Raw genomic sequence first — 20723 nt, 5'->3', positions numbered from 1 at the left:
GGGTGATTTGCTGTTTAGCAATGAATGGTCACATTTTTTATTTGAGAGGCAAATTTCATCTGACATCTAGCAAAACACATTTGTTATTCAACCGGTTTAGAGAACCTTCCAAGGAAGATGATTTACCCCGGCCCTCTTGTTTTATGAATGAAGGCATTTCCTATGAGATTCCAAGCTGGTCCTAAATATCCAAATTAGACAATGCTGAAGGCCCAGCCCTGAGGTCCTGAAGGTAGAGGAGAATGGAGTGACATTAGGCTTCCTATTCAGAGGGAGCCCAACCTGGAGAGAGAAAGTTATATTCACTAACTTGAGAGAGTGTGTTCAACTGTTGACTTGGGGATGCCCTAGTTGTGTCTCGCTGGCTTTGTCTGAGCTCTCAGCAGGTGCAGCTCCTTCAGAGCAACCAGAGAACATGGTTCTCAACTCAAGACAAGATCAGCGTCGAGAATGGTGTGCAGAGCAATCTCAGACTCTCCTATAAGACAAGCACGGCCTTATTGTCTACCTCAGATCATACAAATGATTCTGTATTGTCCTGAGCATCCAGTTCCCTCCCCACCCCACCCCCACCCCCAGGATTCCACACCATCCCTCCGACTGCACGACTGCACCGTGAGAGAAGAAACTGAAAGCACTCAGGGGTGAAGCAACTGCTCCCTGCTGGGATCATGGATTTTGTTTTCAAGTTAGAAAACAGTGACTACATGCCAAGTTTTTTTGGTTTTTGTTTTTTGTTTTTTTTAAAAAACCACTCTACACAGATTCGCTTAAGAGAGTCCCCAGTAATTGTCTTAATGGTAATTACATGCTCGGGGCAGTTGACATCCACTGTTATTTTTCTGAAAGTGAGGAGTGAGGAGTAAGAGCTAAAAGAGGAGGAGGGAGAGTTTTGAGATAATGAAATCCTTTTAATGACAGAGCCATGCCGTTAACCTAATTAAACTGTAAAGTGGGAAGAAGAAAGAGAAGGAAAAAAAAAAAAACCTGCAGGTATTAAATGGAAATGGAGTGAATCAGCTGAGACAGCAGTGTTTCTGGGAACCACGTGGATTCCCGGTACTCTGTCATTGTGCTTCCGGTTCCCACACTGTCCTCTGGCCCACCTTGGCCTGTTCGGAGGTCTCCTAGATGGAGTGTCCATAGTAAATGCCTGATTTACTATGTCCACCTCGGTTCTCAAGTTCCCAAGGGAATGCGTGCCGTGTGGTCCGTGTATTTCAGAAGCCAAGTCAGTGTGATAGGTCGGCAGAACCCTGGTTCCTCCGTGAAAAGGAAAGTGAGGCCTGGCTCTTCTAAGTTACAAGGCTTGGGAAAGGTGGCTCAGGTCCCTGCCCCATTACTGAGTATCCTTCCCTGGTTCCCTTTTAAAAACAGTTGCTTTAAGGCCACTGAGGGCAATTCGCCTCTAAACACCAAGGGCTGGAATGGAAGTGCTTGGGAATTCACATGGCATGGTGCAGTGTTCGGCCAGTGACATCTCTGGTATGGGGCTGGCCTGCTCAGCTTTTATTACCACTCATCAAGATCAGCTCTGGGATGCAATTATACTCTGCCGTCTCCAGTAGGATCAGGCTAACATCGTCACCCGGAGACCTTTGTAGGAGCCGGTTTGCTGGTTTGCCTGGGAGTTTTCCTCTTTCTTCTATCTTTCCTCAGAGATGTGACTGAGAGCAGCAGTACAGGGCTAGGAAGGAAGCCCTGCAGAGCATCCCAGAGTGCTTCTCACTACCCATACTCGAAGAAGAGCCCATTGGCCATTGCTTCATACCCAACCCCCTCCCCACCCAAGTTGCTACTTCCTACCAAGTCTGTTTTGATCTCGATTACTCCTTTCGGTTCTAACCTAGCAACAATTAGCTAACCCTTCTAACTCCTAATCAAAGACAAGGAGATTCTACTGATCAGGCTGGGGCTTTCTCTTTTGCTCTTTTGCTCCCATTGGTGAACACCATTAAAGAAAAGCATTAGGTTTATAGACAAGAGGGGGTTGGTTAATGGATAAAGAGAAAGTTAAAGAGATCTCAGACTCCCTCGTCAACTCTATCACTAATTCACTGTAGTCCTGACAAGTTCATTTGACATCTCGATATGTTTATTTCATCAGTGGTAGAACCATTAATATTTATAGACAGCTCTCTGGGTGCCTGGAATCATTCTAAGCTTCCTCGTGTAAAGCAGGGGAATTGTCTGATACACCCAGAGCAGTGTGGCAAAGATTAATTAATATAAATAAGTAATTGTCTGAATAATGCAAGGCTCTACGACACCTCACAAATGGATCCTGTGTAAATGTTACCCAAGATGAGTAATAACAGCCCAGGCTCAATAAACAAATTTCCAGCGAATTCAGCTCCCTGTCAGCCCGTTAAGTGAAGGAAAAACAAGCGGTTTTTCTCAATCACTCCTAATTGATGCTTTTGTTTTTCTGGCTGCCTAGGCTGGGGAGAGAGACAGGGACGTCAGCAACCTAAACAGCAAGCTCTTGAGCCTACAACTGGACATCAAGAATCTCCATGATGTCTGCAAGAGGCAGGGGAAGACCTTGCAAGAGAACCAGCTCTGCGTGGAGGAAGCGATGCTGAAAGCCAACCACGTAAGGCACCTGGCAGCTGGCCTGTCTCTGCTCCCTCCACCACTGTCACTTCTGATGGGAATGAGGGGACGTTCCACTGTGGGCCGCTCAGAGTACTAACTGAGCATGCATCAAGGGAACCAAATATACCACACATACTCCAACACAAAAGAAACTATTCCTGACTTTGGGATTTTTTTTTTCAATCTAGTCATTTCTACCATTATTGAGATACTGCGTATCATCCTTTTTCCTTATCTGGATTTAGCTCATCCAGAAAATACAAGGCTGGGTCTCAGACAAATTTCCACACTAGCCATGGCAATGAGAGAGCCACTGCACCTACGCTGAGGCACCTCCATGCAAGAGGAGTTCCTTTTATTTTTGTATTGGATATTTTCTTTATTTACATTTCAAATGTTTATCCCCTTCCAGGTCTCCCCTTCGGAAGCCCCTATCCCATCCCTCCTCCCCTGCCTCTATGAGTGTGCTCACTTACCCACTCCCATCTTCCCACCCTGGCATTCCCCTACATTGGGCCATCGAACACCCTCGGGCCTCTCTTCCCACTGATGTCCAACAAGGCCATCCTCTGCCGAATATGCGCCCAGTGCCATGGGTCCCTCTACGTGTACTCTTTGGTTGGTGGTCCAGTCCCCAGGAGCTCCAAGGGGGCCAGACCTGTTGACACTGTTGCTCCCTCCATGGGACTGCAAACCCCCTCAGCTCCTTCAGTCCCTTCTCCAGCTCCTCCATTGGACACCCTCCTCACCCACTCCCACCCTCACCCCCGAGCTCAATCTAATGATTGGCTTCGAGCCTTAATACCACACCTGTGCTGCCTTGCTGCTGTTCTTTTAGAGACTAGAATCCAGTCATTCAATAGGCTAACGTGACAGAGAGTCCTTAACTAATAACAAATAGGGAGAAGTTGATCAAATAGCCATATCCCTTCCCCCTTAGTCCAAGTTAACTCAAGGCTGGCTCTTAGTGTTCTCCCAGAATTTCTCAATGGGACCGAGCCCAGTGGACCGTTCTAACCAGCTTGGTCTACATCTCTCCCTCCCTTGTCTCAGTCCCCAACTTGTCTGAGTTTTCTATAAACACCACCCACTTATAATACTTGGCACTCAGTGGCTTATTACAGGGCCCGATTTCACAGCCCAAGCAAAGTCACTCTCAGTGGAAAGGGCAGACCTCACAGAGTGGCCATCTTTCTCAAGTCTGACTTTGTGTCCACACTAACCAAGAAGTCTAGGCAGGTCACCAACTGAGCAATTTCGCTTTGACCTTCAGTTCCCTTTCTCTTTTGCATCTCTAAACCTGAAGTATTTACACCCATCTTCAAATTTGTCAACACAAATCGGAGACCAGATGTGTGGTCGCTTTTTTCTGTTTATAAACTGGGTCGCATGTAAGCGTGAAGAAGTTAGAGGTTGCACAGGCATTTGCTGGAACCCTGGGTTTAGACCCTCAGCTGCTGTGTGGGTAGCCACGTGTTCTGGTCCTTCAGGACCTGGGTTCTCCGCACTGAGTCTGCCAGTGTGCTTCCAGGACTCATCAATTGACCATAGAAACCTCACATTATTCTTTGCAGCTGCCTAACTATGCTCTCAATGAAACAATTTCACCTCATCTTACTGGCCTGGCCACCCCGTCCTCAGGAAGTCACAAAGGGGGAGGAAATCCACTGGTTTCCCTAAATCAATCTCAGAAAGATGATCATAATTTCTTTCTAAATATTAACATTTTAGAATATTTCTACTGGAGTTGTCGTGAGTTTACTTATCGCCCCAGTCAGAGAAAGCCATGTGGTTTATAAGTGCATCTGGCAACTTAGAAGGAGAAAGGCATTAAATTGCATTTTATTATTCTAATTGCCTAGGAGAAGGTCTAACAGCTTGAGACAAGCTTTAAAACAAGCTCTCTCTCTCTCTCTCTCTTTATTTTTCCCCTAGCACTTAGCACAAAATTTAAATTGCAGACTATGCATACAAATACACAATTACACTCAGACCTCCTCATCTCCTAGAAACCCCTTTAAGACCTGCCTTCCCTGGGAAACGTACTATGTTGACAAAGGAGAAACACCAGGCTTTCTGGAATTTGGACTCACACTGATGAGGAGCTGGGGAAATAGGCAGGAGGTCATGACTGAGGACCACGTTTAAGAGAGAAAAGTAAAATATTCTATCAGATGTTATATGTAATAAAAGAGACAGAAGGTAGCTGGGTGGTGGAAGAGAAAAATGCATGACCCTGTAAATCAAAGAATATAGACTCCAAAATCCAGAAACACGAAGACTGTGGCAGCAAGAATGAAGTTCTGGGGCTAGGGAGATGACTCAGGCATTAAGAGCACACTGCTGTTGCAAAAGACCCAAGACTGGAGTTGATTCCCAGTGCTATGCAGCAAGCAAACTCTCAGAACTCCAACTCCAGGGCACCTGACACCCCCTTCTGACCGCCACATGTACTGCATTCACCCGCACAAACCCACACTCGGGTACACATATGCACACAATTACAATTTAAAAGAAAATTGTTTTAAGATAATGAATTATTTGAAAGTAGGGTAGCCAGGGTGCAGAACCTATGGGCATCCTTTGGGTACTTGCCTGACCGTAAGACGATTTCCTTCCATTCATACCTTATACCCCATCATCCTAGTCGAAGTGACTCAAAGTGAAAGAAAAGAAAGAACAACAGAGATATTAAAATAACATTATGATCAAAGACTGGTGTCGTCCACACCTGAAACCCCAGAGCTAGGAAGCTTGAGGTAGGGGGATTACCAGCTTCAGACCACCATGGCCTATGTAGCAAGTTGTAGGCTAACCTGAGTGACGCAGCAAGACACATCTCTAAGAACAAGTCAGAGGCTGGAGAAATGACTCCATAGATAAATGTCTCTCTGATACATAAGTGTGAGGGCCTTAGTTTGAATCCTTGGAACTTATATAAGAAGTGGCAACTAAAAAGTACTCCTAGAAAATGCTGCTGCAGTGAATGCTTATGATCTCAGCACTTGGGGACCCCTGAGCCTTGCCAGGCATCCAGTCAAGCTGAATAGGAAATCTGCATGTTAGTGGAAGACCATTTCTCAAAACAAGGTAGATAGCAACTGAAGAAGGTGCCCTGACATCAACTGGTAGCCTCCACACAAATGCACGCAGACATGCAAACTCAGAAACATACATATCATGTGCTGAGACAAGCTGAGACCACATAAATAATAATCAGAAAAAGAAGACCCTGAATAGCAATGTACCCAGGTTTTATTTATGTTGGGCAATGGGGAGCATGCCAATGTCCTGGAACTCCTATTGTTGAAGTAATTTTGGAGATGTACGGAGGAGAGCATTCTTAGCATTAAAAGATATAAAAACAAACATTATCCTTTCAAGTGAAGCTAATTAGTTGAGTATCTAAAGATTAGCAGAGGGGGCTGGTGAGATGGCTCAGTGGGTAAGAGCACCCGACTGCTCTTCCGAAGGTCCAGAGTTCAAATCCCAGCAACCACATACATGGTGGCTCACAACCATCCGTAACGAGATCTGGAGTGTCTGAAGACAGCTACAGTGTACTTACATATAATAAATAAATAAATCTTTAAAAAAAAAAAAAAGATTAGCAGAAGCCTCGCAAGCATTATGGTAAGATATCATTTTGAACCATCGGTAATAAAGGCAATTTTAGTGAATTTGCTCAATGCCATGTGTGGTCCTGAATTGGATCCTAGAACAGAAAATAAAAACTAATGGAAAAATATGTGAAATTCAAATAAGGTATCTAGTTTCATCCCTAATGCCCCACCAGTGTTGATTTCTTAGTTGCATATGAAGTTAGGACTGGGGAAGCGTACAGGAAGAGCCATGGGAAATTCGTCCTATGTTTGGAATTTGTCTGTGGAGAGAAAAATCATTCCAAATGGATTTAAAAAAAAAATGGATCCCGTGTAAGCAGAGGTCTTGTGAGAAGAATGTCTAAACCACAAATATTCATTTGAATAAAATGCTTGTCACTGAGTACACAGCTCTTCTGCATTCAACAAGGAAAGTACACATAGTTTACAGATGACAGAGGAAGCATCAGACAAGCTTCACAACGGATAGAGGCTAACCTAGTATTCCCAGGGAATAGCTCACTCAGCACCTCAAAGCCTGGGAAGGAAGTCCATAACAACTGGGGAAAAGACAGAGAAACTCTAAGCTCTTAAACGGATAAAGAAGAGCAACAGGGACACAGTTATGGGAACAATGCCAACCTCTGACAGCAGAGCATGCAAGCTGAAGAGAGAGTAAGGGGTTAAAAGGTATTTTGAAAAGCCAGCTCTAGGCAAATCAGCAGGGCCTGATGATATTCTTCTAAGAGCGCTTAAGGAATTGGCAGGTGTTATTACATAGCTGCTAGTGATAATTTTTGAGAACTCAAGAGGATAAAGAAAGTCCCTGTAGACTGGGGGGGGGAAAGGGTAAATGAAGTGCTCATCTTTTTAAAAAGGAAGAAAGGACAATCCCGGTAATTATAGACCTGTCAGCTTCACTTCAGTATCAGGGAAAATATAGAACTTAACATCAATCAATTAGCAGCAACTTCAAAAGCACAAAGTATTGGGTGGTAACCAACATGACTTTTCAAAAAGAGAATCATGCCAGGCCAATTAATTTCCTTCTGTGATCAAGTGGCCTCATAAGCAAGGAGGGAGCAACAGCTCTAATCTCTTGGTCCACAGTGGGGCTGAAAGGTTGACTAAATATGGAAACAGCTCCTCTGGGCAGCCAGACATCCCCAGCTTTTCATGTGGCCGATACAAGGGTGTAAATCTAGCTGAGAAATCTGGTAGACCAGATGGCCTCAAGAGTCTTATCCACGCTGGATAGTCACTTAAAGAGCTAATATGATTTCTATAAGCACTTCAAACTCACTTGGCTTTTTTTTTTCCCAGATCCCAAATTAAAAGTCTAGGAAGAATATAATATCCGTATCTTCACTAGGAAAAAACTTTTAAGAAGACTGGAACTAGGGGAGAGGGTCCATGAGTAAAGTACAAGCACAGGGACCTGAATTCATATCCCAGCACCCATGTTCCAGCTGGGTGTGGTGGCACACATCTGTGAACCCAACACCCGGGATCAGGAACTCACAGGTAGCTTAGTCAAAATGACAAGCTCCAAATCCAGTAAGAGACCCAGTTTCAGAAGAGTTAACTGGGGAAGAAAACAACGCCTAATGTCAACCCCTGGCCCCACACATGTGCATACCCACATGCGTGTACACAAACACGTGTGCACACATATACAATAGAAAGTATAGTGGTGAGTTTCTGAATCTGTCCTTTTGCACACGTACAAGTAAAATATGAATTTAGCCTATCGTGTATTATTTCACATTTATCAAGAGTTAAGAATAAACTTTTAAATATAGAGAGACAAATAAGTAGAAATTTAGTAAGTCTGAACTCATTCTTAGATATTTCTCATAGTCTTTAAATTTTGTTTCTCCAAACCCATAGGTTAATGTACAAATGTCCATCCCATAAAATCCCAGACTTTCTATGGATTTAAGCAGTTCTTAGACCTTCGTAATCAGGTATATTAGTCCAGGTGCTATGTTTGCTATGGGCTGCAAGAGTTCAAAATACCCCCTTTATCTGGCTGATCCATCGCGTTACCTGAAACTAAAGTAAAATCCAGAAAATTTCCATGTGACCTGTAGAGGAAGAGAAGTGACTCAGAGCTCATTAGGATTGCTGCCAGGGTGTAGAGCTTCATACACAGCCCTTGGAAGAAGACGTTCTATACCCACAGGAAGCTTCAAAGCCAACAAGCAATTCTGAATTCTCCTGGCATCCCCAGGTACGGGGAGGAAGTGCCTGGAATACAATTTTGCTTCTCTCAAAGAATGTTTTTCTCATTCTTTTGAACAATGAAGAGCAAAGCGGAGATATAAGAACAAGGAGATGATGATGTAATGAGCGAATATGCATTAGGCAGTGGCAGCTGGTTTTCATCTGGGACCTCCATGTCCAGCAGTGGACAAGCAGATCCAAATCCATCACATACTAGATCCAAGGTCCTAACCCTCAGCAATTGGTCTGCCTTCAAAAAAGCCAAGAGGGAGAAAATAAATAAATAGAGCAAAACTAACAGGGAGCTCGGGGGTATTTTCTTCCCTGATGCAAGTCCTTCAAAATCAACCCTAACCCAGTTATGTTCACACCTCCTTTTAACTCAGTCTACATTAAGTATTTAGCTGCAAGAACTTTCTTTCCCACATAGCTTCCAATAGTTCCTCTAACCATATAGACAAGAAAATTTGGGATTTTGGAGACTTCCCTGTACACACATTTGTGTCCTACGTGTGAAGGTACATGCACAAAGAGAGACAGACACAGAGAGTCACCCACACACCCTTGTGCTTGCACATGCATCCCAAACTCCCTCTTCTCCAAACCTCATTTACAGAGGGAATAGCAACATTCTTAGCTTGGGAAAACTGAGAACACCTAACAGTATTTCATGCACACATAGACAATTATAGCTACATGCTGTAAATACAAATTTCACCCTTGTGTGGCGAGAAGTCGCATCGCCTCCCCTGAAGCTGCATTCGTGAGTTTCTTGGTCCAAGTGTTCACCCTGTCTCTGCGGAATATTTCTGTTGCTGGCAACAATGGTGGTCCATTTCTTGTTCATCTTCTCAACTCTGAAGTGTGTGGGTGAGACAGGCTTCACACAGTCAGCATGTCTTTCTGGTTCTGAGCTGGGCTGTACCTTACCTCTGCTACACTGCCCTTCTCCTTAGGGTCTCAGCTCAGTTTCATTAAAACTCCATCTCTCCAGTGACTCCGGCTGACCCATTAAAATCACTCTGTCTTGGATGGCCATGAGTCCTCCACAGTCTAACATCTAACCCAACAGTGAATTCTGCCAGCTCTGTTTTCAAAATATATCTAGAATTCATCAACTTCTAACTTCCGTTACTACACCCTTGTCCCACACCCCCTCTCTCCCTCTTTGCCTGGACCCCTCCAATAGTCTCCATGCTGTCTCTCCTCTTTGCTTTCTTACGGTTGACTTTCAGTTGAACAGGCCATGCGTCCTTCATAAACTCTACAAATGATCGTGTCATTCCCCTTCACAGTACTTTCTAGTGGACTGTCACCTCTTGAATGAAGCTGGGGACATCATGGTGGCCTCCTCCCCCTACAGAACCTAGTGTTCTTTTTCTCACCTCCTCTGGCACTGCTTTTCTGCCTTTACAGTCTCTGCTTCAAAACACGCACAATGGCTGGAGCTTCTCCAGGGATCTCCGATCCCACCGGGCGGGTTTGCACCTTGTCTATAGACCTGCTGTTCTCTGTCTCTGGAACATTCCAGCTACTTGGGTCTTTTGTTCTTATTCTCTTGCCTCCTTCCCGTGTGGACTCCACCCACCTTCTCGATAAACTTTTCCATAAGAACTTTTATTCTGAAACAATCTCATCCCCCTGTCTGCTTCACTCTGCTCTGTGGTACTTTTGCCCACAAAGCACACTCTACTGTTCTCTAGTATCTTTCCTGGGTCTGTCTGTCTCTTGCACACGCACACATGTCATGCCTGTGTGTGTGAACCTAGAATGCACATGTACATATGTCTATATACATGTAGAGGCCACATGAGATATCTTCCACTATTCCTTTGTCTCTTGGGACAAGGTCTTCACTGTATCTAGAGCTTACTGATCTAAGCAGTGGTGACTGGGTAACCTGCCTATTCCCACCTGTCCCTGCCGTCTCCCCACTAACCAGTGCTATCACCACAGACCCTCATGACAACACCTGATTTTTACCTGGATCTGGAGATTTGACGTCGAGCCTTTATGCTGATATAGCAGTCACTTTACTTAGTCATCTTCACAGCCTACTCTCATAACTCTATAAATATAGCTCAACTATCAAGTTGCATGCTTATCAATGGCTGGATTTTTTATCATTTATAAATTATTAAAGTTTAATAAAGCGATAGAAATGTTCACTTTTTTAATGCCTTAAGTAGAGTCCAAGAGACTGAAAAAACAGTATAGCTATTGTCATTGCTCTTGGTTCTGAGAGGAACCTGAGGGTGTCACCCTATTGTGGAATACATCACGTGGTACACGAGAGATGCTAGTGAAGTTACCACCTCTTTTCCCTCCTCTAAGCCAGTCTTTTCTCCCTACAAAGTCACAGACAAGCCTAGAAATCATTACGGAGACCAAGCTGTGGCTTGGAATGACAACACAGAGCTGCAGCCCAGTGCTTTGTGACCCTAGCCTTGAGCCAGGACTGAATTTGGACCAACCAGGGTCGCCCTGACCTCCATGACAGACTTGTAACTAGAAGCTCATGCATGGCAGTTCGTATTAAGTTCCCAGACACCAGCCAATATGACTGCCCTCCTTTACATAAAGACACGCATCTGAGCATAGGAAGACAGCCCACCACTGCCCTAGGCTAAGCCGCATGTTATAGCTACCTACTGCTTTGCCCATCAGCCCTCATCCAGTGTACTCAATACAAAAATGGTTTTCAAGGTCCTAGTGCCAACCATACCACATACTTTGAACACAGGACTTGGAAGAATTGAGCTGGGGCTGGCCTGGAAGACTCCTGAAAAATGCCTGGCATAGTATTGGGAAGTGCTATGTAAGAGTTTCTAAGGCCAGCCTTTCATTTCTTTTATCCAAATACCTAGCCGTAAATCTCCAATTTATGCCCTGTAGAAACAGGCATAGCCATTCCTCTGTGGGAGTTTATAATGAAAGTAGAATGTAAGATACACAGAAATAATTGCAAGCAAAAATAAGAAACACCACATCAAGTTGCCAGGTAGGTCTGCGGTCCTGATTCAAAGGCAGTTTAGGTAAACCTAACAAGAAGAGAGGGCTGTGAACTGAGCATTGAAGGATGAATGGAAAGATGGAAGCTAAGGTCCACCACCCAGCCCAACTCCTTACCCTCCTCTCTTTCCCGTGTCATTGTCATAATGAATAAGGATAAGAAAACATAGAAGCACCAATGTGCTTCAGTTTTTTTTCAATGCAACTTCAATTTTCCTGGAAAAATAACTCAGGAACTGTCTCCCAGCAAGCCTAGAACAGAGGGGGCGCCCGGGGTTCAAAGATTCAGAAGCCTTTTGAAAGACTGTACTGGCAGTGAGGGAGGGAGGGAGGGAAGGAAGGACAGAGGGAGAGAGACAGACAGAGAGAGGGGGGAAGAGAGAGAACACACACATAAACACCATCTACCACACCACATCTCTCTCGAAGAGAGACAATAGGTGCCCAACTGTTAGCACTGTCTTCTGCCTTCCACACTCCAGAAGCCTCAGAACCCAGCAATTTCAGTGTTCTGTTACCTGGGTACTTGTAATAACTAAATTCAGCCCAAGAACCATTGACCCAAAACTCACTTCCTCCCAGGTCAAGCTCGTCATCTTTCTATGTATAGGTAAACACGAATACACAGGATTAACCATGTCTCACTAGATCATTTATATATGTGATTTTCCCCCTCTGGATTGGGGATGCATCTTTTCTTCTTCAGATTCCTTCATGCAGAGTAGGAACAGGGAGTGAGTGGGTGCTTGGGGAATGTAGTGAAATGTTTATAAATCTCTCTGTGTGCATGAAAGCATCAAAGCCAACGTGTGGCTGTGTCCTCTGTGGCCTTCTAACCCTCTTCTGTGTATCCTGTCTGTGCTGCAGAACAAGAAGCAAGCCCAGACGTTAGTATTCACGGACAACCAGATGGACTTCCGGGTCAATAAGCAATACCATCTCAGGCAACTCCAGCAACTGAAGAAGAAGCTGCTAACCCTCCAGCAGGAACTGGAGTTCCGTACCCAGGAGCTCCAGGCTTCCTACTGCTCTCTCCTGCAGTACCAGTCGATCCTGGAGAAGCAGACTTCCGACCTTCTTGTTCTTCACCGTCACTGCAAACTTAAGGAAGATGAGGTATCATGAGGTTAACCTTTGATGTGTCCCAGGTTGCCCTTGTACCTCCAGTGCTCGGACGCTGCCTGACATATAGCAAGCACTGCATTTCAAAGGGAGGGCTCTGCACCACCTTGAGTAGGCTTAAGAGCCTTCCCTCTTTAGTTCATGACCGGTCTGAAGATTAACAAAGGGAAACGGAATGGACTGGCATGACTCGGTGGAGATAAGCAGTGTTAATGTATATGGGGTGTGGGGGTACGGTACAGGGTTTGTGTACACACATGTGTGGCATGAGAAGCCATCCTAAAATACAAGAGACTCCAGGTCTCTCAGAGGGGGAAGAAAAAAAAAAAGCAAAAGGCCCATTAAATCAAGTATATTTAGGAAAGTCAGCTGCACAGATGGTAAGACGCCCAGCCCCTGGTCCAGTGCTGGTTCTAAGTGGTTACTGAGAGCCATTTTGTTTCTTCAGGCTGGAGAAAGCCTTAGAGACTTAGCAGGTTCTGGACATTCACTTATATTGACGCTCCAGGGCAATGGTTTTTGGTTTGTTTTGGTTTGTTTGGGTTTTTGTTTTTGTTTTAAGCAAAGAACAGCATGCCTATGAAATCCCAAGTAAATTCCAAGGACCCACAGAACCGAGATGGATTTAGCAGGAGGGACGCAGAAAGCCTTAGCACAGTGCTTCTACGTAATAGGGCAGGCAGGACTCATGGGTGTGCCTTCCCCTGACAGCTGCTTCTTTCAGCCTTAACAAAATCTCTGAGGAGTATTTTAGACAGTGTTTTTGCTAAAAGTCTAACTCTGGGGACTTTAAAGGGGGCCTTAGAGGAAGTATAGAAAATTCTGTAAAGGGCAGACTGTAGCCTAGAAGGAATTAGCTGGAAATAACTGGGAAGGGAAGGAAGAAAGGTGATCCCAACGAAATGCCATTTGGGGAAAGTCTGGGAGCGTCAACTGTGGTTTAATAAAGCTCTTAAGTGTGCGGACTGGCTGTTCTCTGCACCCTAAGCCAGAGTCCAGCTTGGATAAAGGAACCCCCAAGTTAGCTGGAGGTGCTACTTAGCAACAAGGACCACAAAGAGCTATTACTGATAGTCAGAGATGGGTGACCCACTGCCGTTATGACAACTGCACGTATCACCACAGACCTAAAGTCTGGCTTCTAACTCTGTCACCACATCCACCCAAGACATCCATTCCCTCAGTCACCGAAGGCGGCTGCCAGAGCTCTAGCAATCACATGATTATTCCAAATAACCCAAGTGAAAGGGAAGATGGGAAGAAAGTGCACACCATTCTTTTAAGGACACTTGCCAAAAGTTACACACACACACATACACACACACATACGCACACACACACATGCACACACACACATGCACACACACACATACACACACACGCACACATACACACATACACACATGTACATACACACACATACACACATACACACACACATGCACACACGCACACATAAACACGCACATACACATACACAAACACGCACACATACACACATACATGCACACACACACATACACACATACACACACACGCACATACACACACACACACATATACACATACACATGCACAAACACACACACATACACACACACATACACACACAAACACACACATACACACATACATACACAGACACACATACACACATACACACACATACACACACATACATACACACATGCACACACACATATACACACACATGCACGCATGCACATACACACACACATACACACACATGCATGCATGCACATACACACACACATACACACACACACATACACACACATGCATGCATGCATGCACATACACACATGCGCACGCACTCCACATGACCACAGCTAGTTCCCAGAGAGCCAAGAAATGTCATTTTTAAGGAGACATGTTGCTGCCCCCAGTCTAAATCAAATAAACGCTCAGCTGCTAGGAAGGAGGATAGGATTTGGCACAGTGGTCACTGCCAGACCTCAATTGGAGGAGAAAGCACTGCAAAATTTATTCTAAACATTCTGCCAACCTCTCTCGACACCATTAACACAGAAGCACCACACCCCTGTCCAAGGCTGGGTTCTGCCAACATCAAGACCCTAAGATGAGCATATGAGCAGTCATGGAATTCTAAGAGGCATGAGGGAGGTGCCATCAAGAAGGGCAAATCCCAAATGGAATGGGTTACTTGCTCTAGGCAAATGGGGGGTTCAAGCCTGGAGATCTCTGGATGATATTCTAAAACATTCCTCAGTGAACTTTCCAACCCAATACCACTACTGGCAATCACTCCTGGGGGCACTCACTCGCCAGTGTGTCTCATCTTCTCTGCCTTTCCCCTCTGGTTGAAAGAGCAAACAGACAAACGTTCTTATAATTGGAATGGGCTGTGTACAAAGAAATAGCGAATGCTCAGAGTTTGCTGTCTACAGGGATCCTCAGACCAATGTAAATAGACACCCACAGAGCTGGTCCTATATACACACTGCATACAGATGCATGTGTATGTGTGCATGCACGCACATAAATATGTTTTAAAATAGTGCTACAGAAATGTAAGTAGGACCAATTCTTCCTGCTACAATACATGACTATCAAATACCCCTCTCCTTTTGCCCTAAGAGATACTTTCAACTAAATGATCCTTTCTTGAGAGGAATCTCAGATGTGAAGCAATTTGTTTAGCCAGCTTAATTAATGGGCCAATTTCTGTCAAGAAATTGGACAGTTTGGAGCAACGTGAAGCCTTCCACGGTGATGCACCCCTTGACTCTTTGAACTCATAACACTTGACGTGCAATTTAGCACGCTCAACCACATACAGTCATTTGCTAACTTAAAATCTAGTCTCCTCAACATTATGAGAGAGGTGAGGCTGTGTCTCCTAGACCTACCTCACCGGATGTGATGCTCTTGTGAACATCCTAGAGATTCGTGTCAGTGGATTACAGATTAGAAAAAAGATATCATTTGCATAAGAATCACACAAATGTCAGAGGAACTTCAGATCATGGCCCGTCTCTATCTCTTGGGAATTTGCCGACATGAAACTGTGTTCTTGTGGGGACTCTATGCTTTCCAAATGAGATCCCTAAAGAGTGCTCAGGAAAGAAAGGACATGGGTATTCCACGGCCTTTCAACAAAGGGAATGGCTCAAACCCACTCCTGTTCATCATCAGGTGTTTGTTCAGAGAAAACAGGAGAAGATACTAAATAGGACATCCTGTTTAGTACTTCAATTGTTCACAGTCTGACACTGAACTGGGGCCCTTAGACCTGCACCATACTTAAATGCTGTTCACTTAGGCTTCTAGTTCAGACGTGCTCACTACACGCCTTCATGGTCTTATCTGTGCTGGCTGTTTGCATGGCTGCAGTGTGCTTCCCTCTCCTGTACTAACAGGTCATTCTCTACGAGGAGGAGATGGGAACTCATAGTAAGAGCACGGGGGAGAAACTCCATCTGGCGCAAGAGCAGCTTGCCTTGGCGGGGGACAAGATCCTCTCCCTAGAAAGGAGCCTAAACCTCTACAGGGACAAGTACCAGACTTCCCTGAGCAACATAGAGTTACTGGAGTGCCAAGTGAAGATGCTGGAGGGGGAACTCAGCGGACTCATTGGTCAGGTAGGACCTAAGCCACATCCCTTAGCCAGGCGCTCTAGCAGGAAGACATTTCTCGGGTGGTTCCCTCTATGGGTCCTAGCCTCTTCCACCCAAGACTTGAACCTCCCACCAAAGGAGTTCCTCCCACCATTCAATTTGGAAGCGTTCAGGGTTTTACCAGTCTCCAGCTTTTCTCTCACTTTTAAGATTACTCCTAACCAGGCATCTGGGGGTCGGGAGAGAGGGAACAGGACTCAGTTGATTAGGGTTCTTGCCTAGCATCCACGAAACCCTGGGTTCAATCCCTAGCACCATACAAAGAGTTCAAGGCAGCTTCATAAGACCCATCCCATCTCAGAAACGGGAGGGTCAGAGAGAGGAAAGAGAGAGCCATGATTCTGGGGACTGCTACATCAAAGGATGTGCGCATTTTGAGTGAACATAAATGCCACATAAACCAAAATGGTTCTACCGTTCAATAATTTCACCAGGAATAATTAAAAGAAGCTTTTATATATATATATTTTTCCTGATCCTTCTAAGTTGTGTTAAACCAAAGGGTAGGGGGCAAGGAGCTGTCTCTCAATGCAATCCTCACTCTCTCTAATCCTGATAGAAGTCAGTTGGGTTCTCCAGGAAAAGGCCCAGGTAGATTTGCATGCAAGTGTTTGTAGACAGAGATCTTGGCATTCACTTGCAGGAGACAGTGGAGCACAGCTAGGGTTACACAAAGGGGAAAGAGGCCCTGCAGTCTCCCAAAGGCCTCCACCCACTCCAGGGAGAGACAGGGAGCTGCAGAAAGTCCCAGAGCTGGAGTTGGGGGAAAAGTCACCTGGCCACCTGCGTGTTATCAACTACTGAGTGTGGGCTGCCTCTCTGTGACTCTGGCAAAGCAGTCAGGAAAGGCCCTGACGTGGACTGCAGCTAACAGCAGCCCTCGCAACAGCTAGACAAGATTCCCTCCGTAGCTTTTCACTACCAAAGGGATCTTCCACTGAATTCATTGTTTTAATCCTTTTGTATTGACTTACGGGAGCGTCTTAATATCTATAATAAACTTTCTTTGCTATGTTGCAAGTATTCCCCGCCGCCCTAGCATGTCACTTGGCTTTATGAATGACGTTTTTATCATGTGCAAGCTTTAAGCATCCATGGAGTCGAACTCTCACACCCCTATAGATTCCGGGCTTTACAGCTTGTTTTGGAAAGAAAAAGAAAAAGGAAAAGAAAAAAAAAAAAAAAAAAAACAAACCTGGGAAGGCCTCCTTGACACCAAGATCATAAAAAGGTTTTTTGCTTTGTTTGTTTGTTTTTTATTAGTTTTGTGAGTTTTCAATTTTATGTCTCTAGTTTTCAGTCCATATGTGCATAGGAAATGAGATGTGACTTTAATTTTACACTTATGTACATGACCCTCCTGGGGCCCCCCCGAATCATTCGCTGACCATCCCAACCCTCCCCCACTAATTGAAGCGTCCACTTGCAGGAGCCAAGGTGAGGTACACAAGGTTCAGGACTCTCCCTTATCTGTCTTCCTCCTGCTGGAGGCAGACTTCCTCAGGGGCTGTGACTGACAGCCTGTTGACAGTACCATGTAGCCCTTCCTCCTTCACTGTGCACTTCAAACTTTTCTCGAGCATTTTTAGACTTCTTGATGAAATTCATGTGTACGTTGTCCAACGCTCACATCATATATTACTGTGGGAGATTAGCAAGCCCTGGGGAGCATGAAATGTCATGATTTTATTCATTTGTTTTCACTGAAGGCTTTTCACTTTCCTTTATAGGCCTGGTTTTATAAATAGGAGTTCTTTTTTGCTTTGAGATAGGGTCTCGCCTATGCAGTCCCGGCTAGCCTGGAACTTTCTATCTATAACAGGATGGTCTTGAACTCACAGAGATCTTCCTAGCCTCTGAGTGCTGACTGAATATGCTACTATGTCCAGTCTAAAGAGGAACTTCTATACATTTAATCTTAAGAATTATAGGGCTCTTCCAGGTCAGAAAAGCACCGGGGCAGCTAGGGCTCAGGGTCGGCTGACACTAGCCAGCTACCCACAACACCCGCCACAGGATCTTAAGACTTCTGGTGAGTGGAACACAGCTTCTGCTCCAATCCAATTGCGCGCGGGACCTGAGACTGCATTAGTTAGGGAAGCAGAAACCGGCCTGAGTAGGGCCACAGGCCTCATCCGGCCGGATCAGCGCCGGGGAAGCTAGAGCGCAGGGTTGCCTGACACCCGCCAGCTACCCACGACCCCCGCCACAGGATTTTGGGACTGCTGGTGAGTGGAACACAGCTTCTGCTCCAGTCCAATCACGCGGGACCTGAGACTGCTCTGGTTGAGGAGAGAGAAATCCGGCCTACATAGGGCCACAAGCCTCTTCCGGTCAGAAAAGCACCGGGGCAGCTAGGGCGCAGGGTCAGCTGACACTCGCCAGCTACCCACAACACCCGCCACAGGATCTTAAGACTTCTGGTGAGTGGAACACAGCTTCTGCTCCAATCCAATTGCGCGCGGGACCTGAGACTGCATTAGTTAGGGAAGCAGAAACCGGCCTGAGTAGGGCCACAGGCCTCATCCGGCCGGATCAGCACAGGGGTAGCGTGAGCGCAGGGTTGCCTGACACCCGCCAGCTACCCACAACCCCCGCCACAGGATTTTGAGACTGCTGGTGAGTGGAACACAGCTTCTGCTCCAGTCCAATCACGCAGGACCTGAGACTGCTTTGGTTGGGGAGGCAGAAATCCGGCCTACGTAGGGCCACAAGCCTCTTCCGGTCAGAAAAGCACCGGGGTAGCTAGGGCGCAGGGTCGGCTGACACTCGCCAGCTACCCACAACACCCGCCACAGGATCTTAAGACTTCTGGTGAGTGGAACACAGCTTCTGCTCCAATCCAATTGCATGCGGGACCAGAGACTGCATTAGTTAGGGAAGCAGAAAACCGGCCTGAGTAGGACCACAGGCCTCTTCCTGCTGGACCAGCACCGGGGTACCGCCAGCTACCCACGACCCCCGCCGCAGGATTTTGAAACTGCTGGTGAGTGGAACACAGCTTCTGCTCCAATCTTTAAACAGTGACAACGATAACAACTAACCCCAGAGATTACCAGATGGCGAAAGGTAAACGTAATAATATTACTAACAGAAACCAAGACCACTCACCATCATCAGAACCCAGCACCCCCACTTCGCCCAGTCCAGGGCACCCCAACACACCGGAAAAGCTAGACACGGATCTAAAAGCATATCTCATGATGATGGTAGAGGACATCAAGAAGGACTTTAATAACTCACTTAAAGAATTACAGGAGAACATGGCTAAAGAGTTACAAGTCCTTAAAGAAAAACAGGATAACACAATCAAACAGGTAGAAGTCCTTAAAGAAAAACAGGAAAACACATCCAAACAGATGATGGAAATGAACAAAACCATACTAGACCTAAAAAGGGAAGTAGACACAATAAAGAAAACCCAAAATGAGGCAACACTGGAGATAGAAACCCTAGGAAAGAAATCTGGAACCATAGATACGAGCATCAGCAACAGAATACAAGAGATGGAAGAGAGAATCTCAGGTGCAGAAGATTCCATAGAGAACATCGGCACAACAATCAAGGAAAATGTAAAATGCAAAAAGATCCTAACTCAAAACATCCAAGAAATACAGGACACAATGAGAAGACCAAACCTACGGATAATAGGAGTGGATGAGAATGAAGATTTTCAACTCAAAGGACCAGCAAACATCTTCAACAAAATTATAGAAGAAAACTTCCCAAATCTAAAGAAAGAGATGCCCATGAACATACAAGAAGCCTACAGAACTCCAAATAGACTGGACCAGAAAAGAAATACCTCCCGAAACATAATAATCAGAACAACAAATGCTCTAAATAAAGATAGAATACTAAAAGCAGTAAGAGAAAAAGGCCAAGTAACATATAAAGGCAAGCCTATCAGAATTACACCAGATTTTTCACCAGAGACTATGAAAGCCAGAAGATCCTGGACGGATGTTACACAGACACTAAAAGAACACAAATTCCAGCCCAGGCTACTATACCCAGCCAAACTCTCAATTAACATAGATGGAGAAACCAAAGTATTCCACGACAAAACCAAATTCACACATTATCTCTCCACGAATCCAGCCCTTCAAAGGATAATAACAGAAAAAAAACAATACAAGGACAGGAACCACGCCCTAGAAACAACAAGAAGGTAATCAACAAACCTAAAAGAAGACAGCCACAAGAACAGAATGCCAACTTTAACAACAAAAATAACAGGAAACAACAATTACTTTTCCTTAATATCTCTTAATATCAATGGACTCAACTCCCCGATAAAAAGACATAGACTAACAAACTGGCTACACAAACAAGACCCAACATTTTGCTGCTTACAGGAAACTCATCTCAGAGAAAAAGATAGACACTACCTCAGAATGAAAGGCTGGAAAACAATTTTCCAAGCAAATGGTATGAAGAAACAAGCTGGAGTAGCCATTCTAATATCTGATAAGATTGACTTCCAACCCAAAGTCATTAAAAA

General features: G+C 45.1%; 1 protein-coding gene across 6 annotated transcripts in view; it reads left to right on the top strand.

The window, feature by feature from the left end:
* Pmfbp1 (polyamine modulated factor 1 binding protein 1) overlaps window positions 1-20723 on the top strand; it is a 59435-nt gene that overhangs the window by 4318 nt on the left and 34394 nt on the right. For 5 of the 6 annotated variants that reach the window (XM_021170694.3, XM_021170690.3, XM_021170691.2 and 2 more), the window contains 3 exons: window positions 2441-2596; window positions 12306-12554; window positions 15962-16183. In XM_021170694.3, the coding sequence (XP_021026353.1) occupies window positions 2441-2596; window positions 12306-12554; window positions 15962-16183 (627 nt within the window). The remainder of the gene's footprint in view (window positions 1-2440; window positions 2597-12305; window positions 12555-15961; window positions 16184-20723) is intronic. The other variant, XM_021170695.3, reaches the window with a different exon arrangement.

Source organism: Mus caroli, unplaced genomic scaffold, assembly GCF_978045245.1.
Source record: "Mus caroli unplaced genomic scaffold, Mus_caroli_1 scaffold_10, whole genome shotgun sequence".
In the NCBI taxonomy this organism is placed as follows: domain Eukaryota; kingdom Metazoa; phylum Chordata; class Mammalia; order Rodentia; family Muridae; genus Mus; species Mus caroli.
The sequence above is the reverse complement of the archived record's forward strand: the minus strand, read 5'-3'. Positions and strand labels throughout refer to the sequence as shown.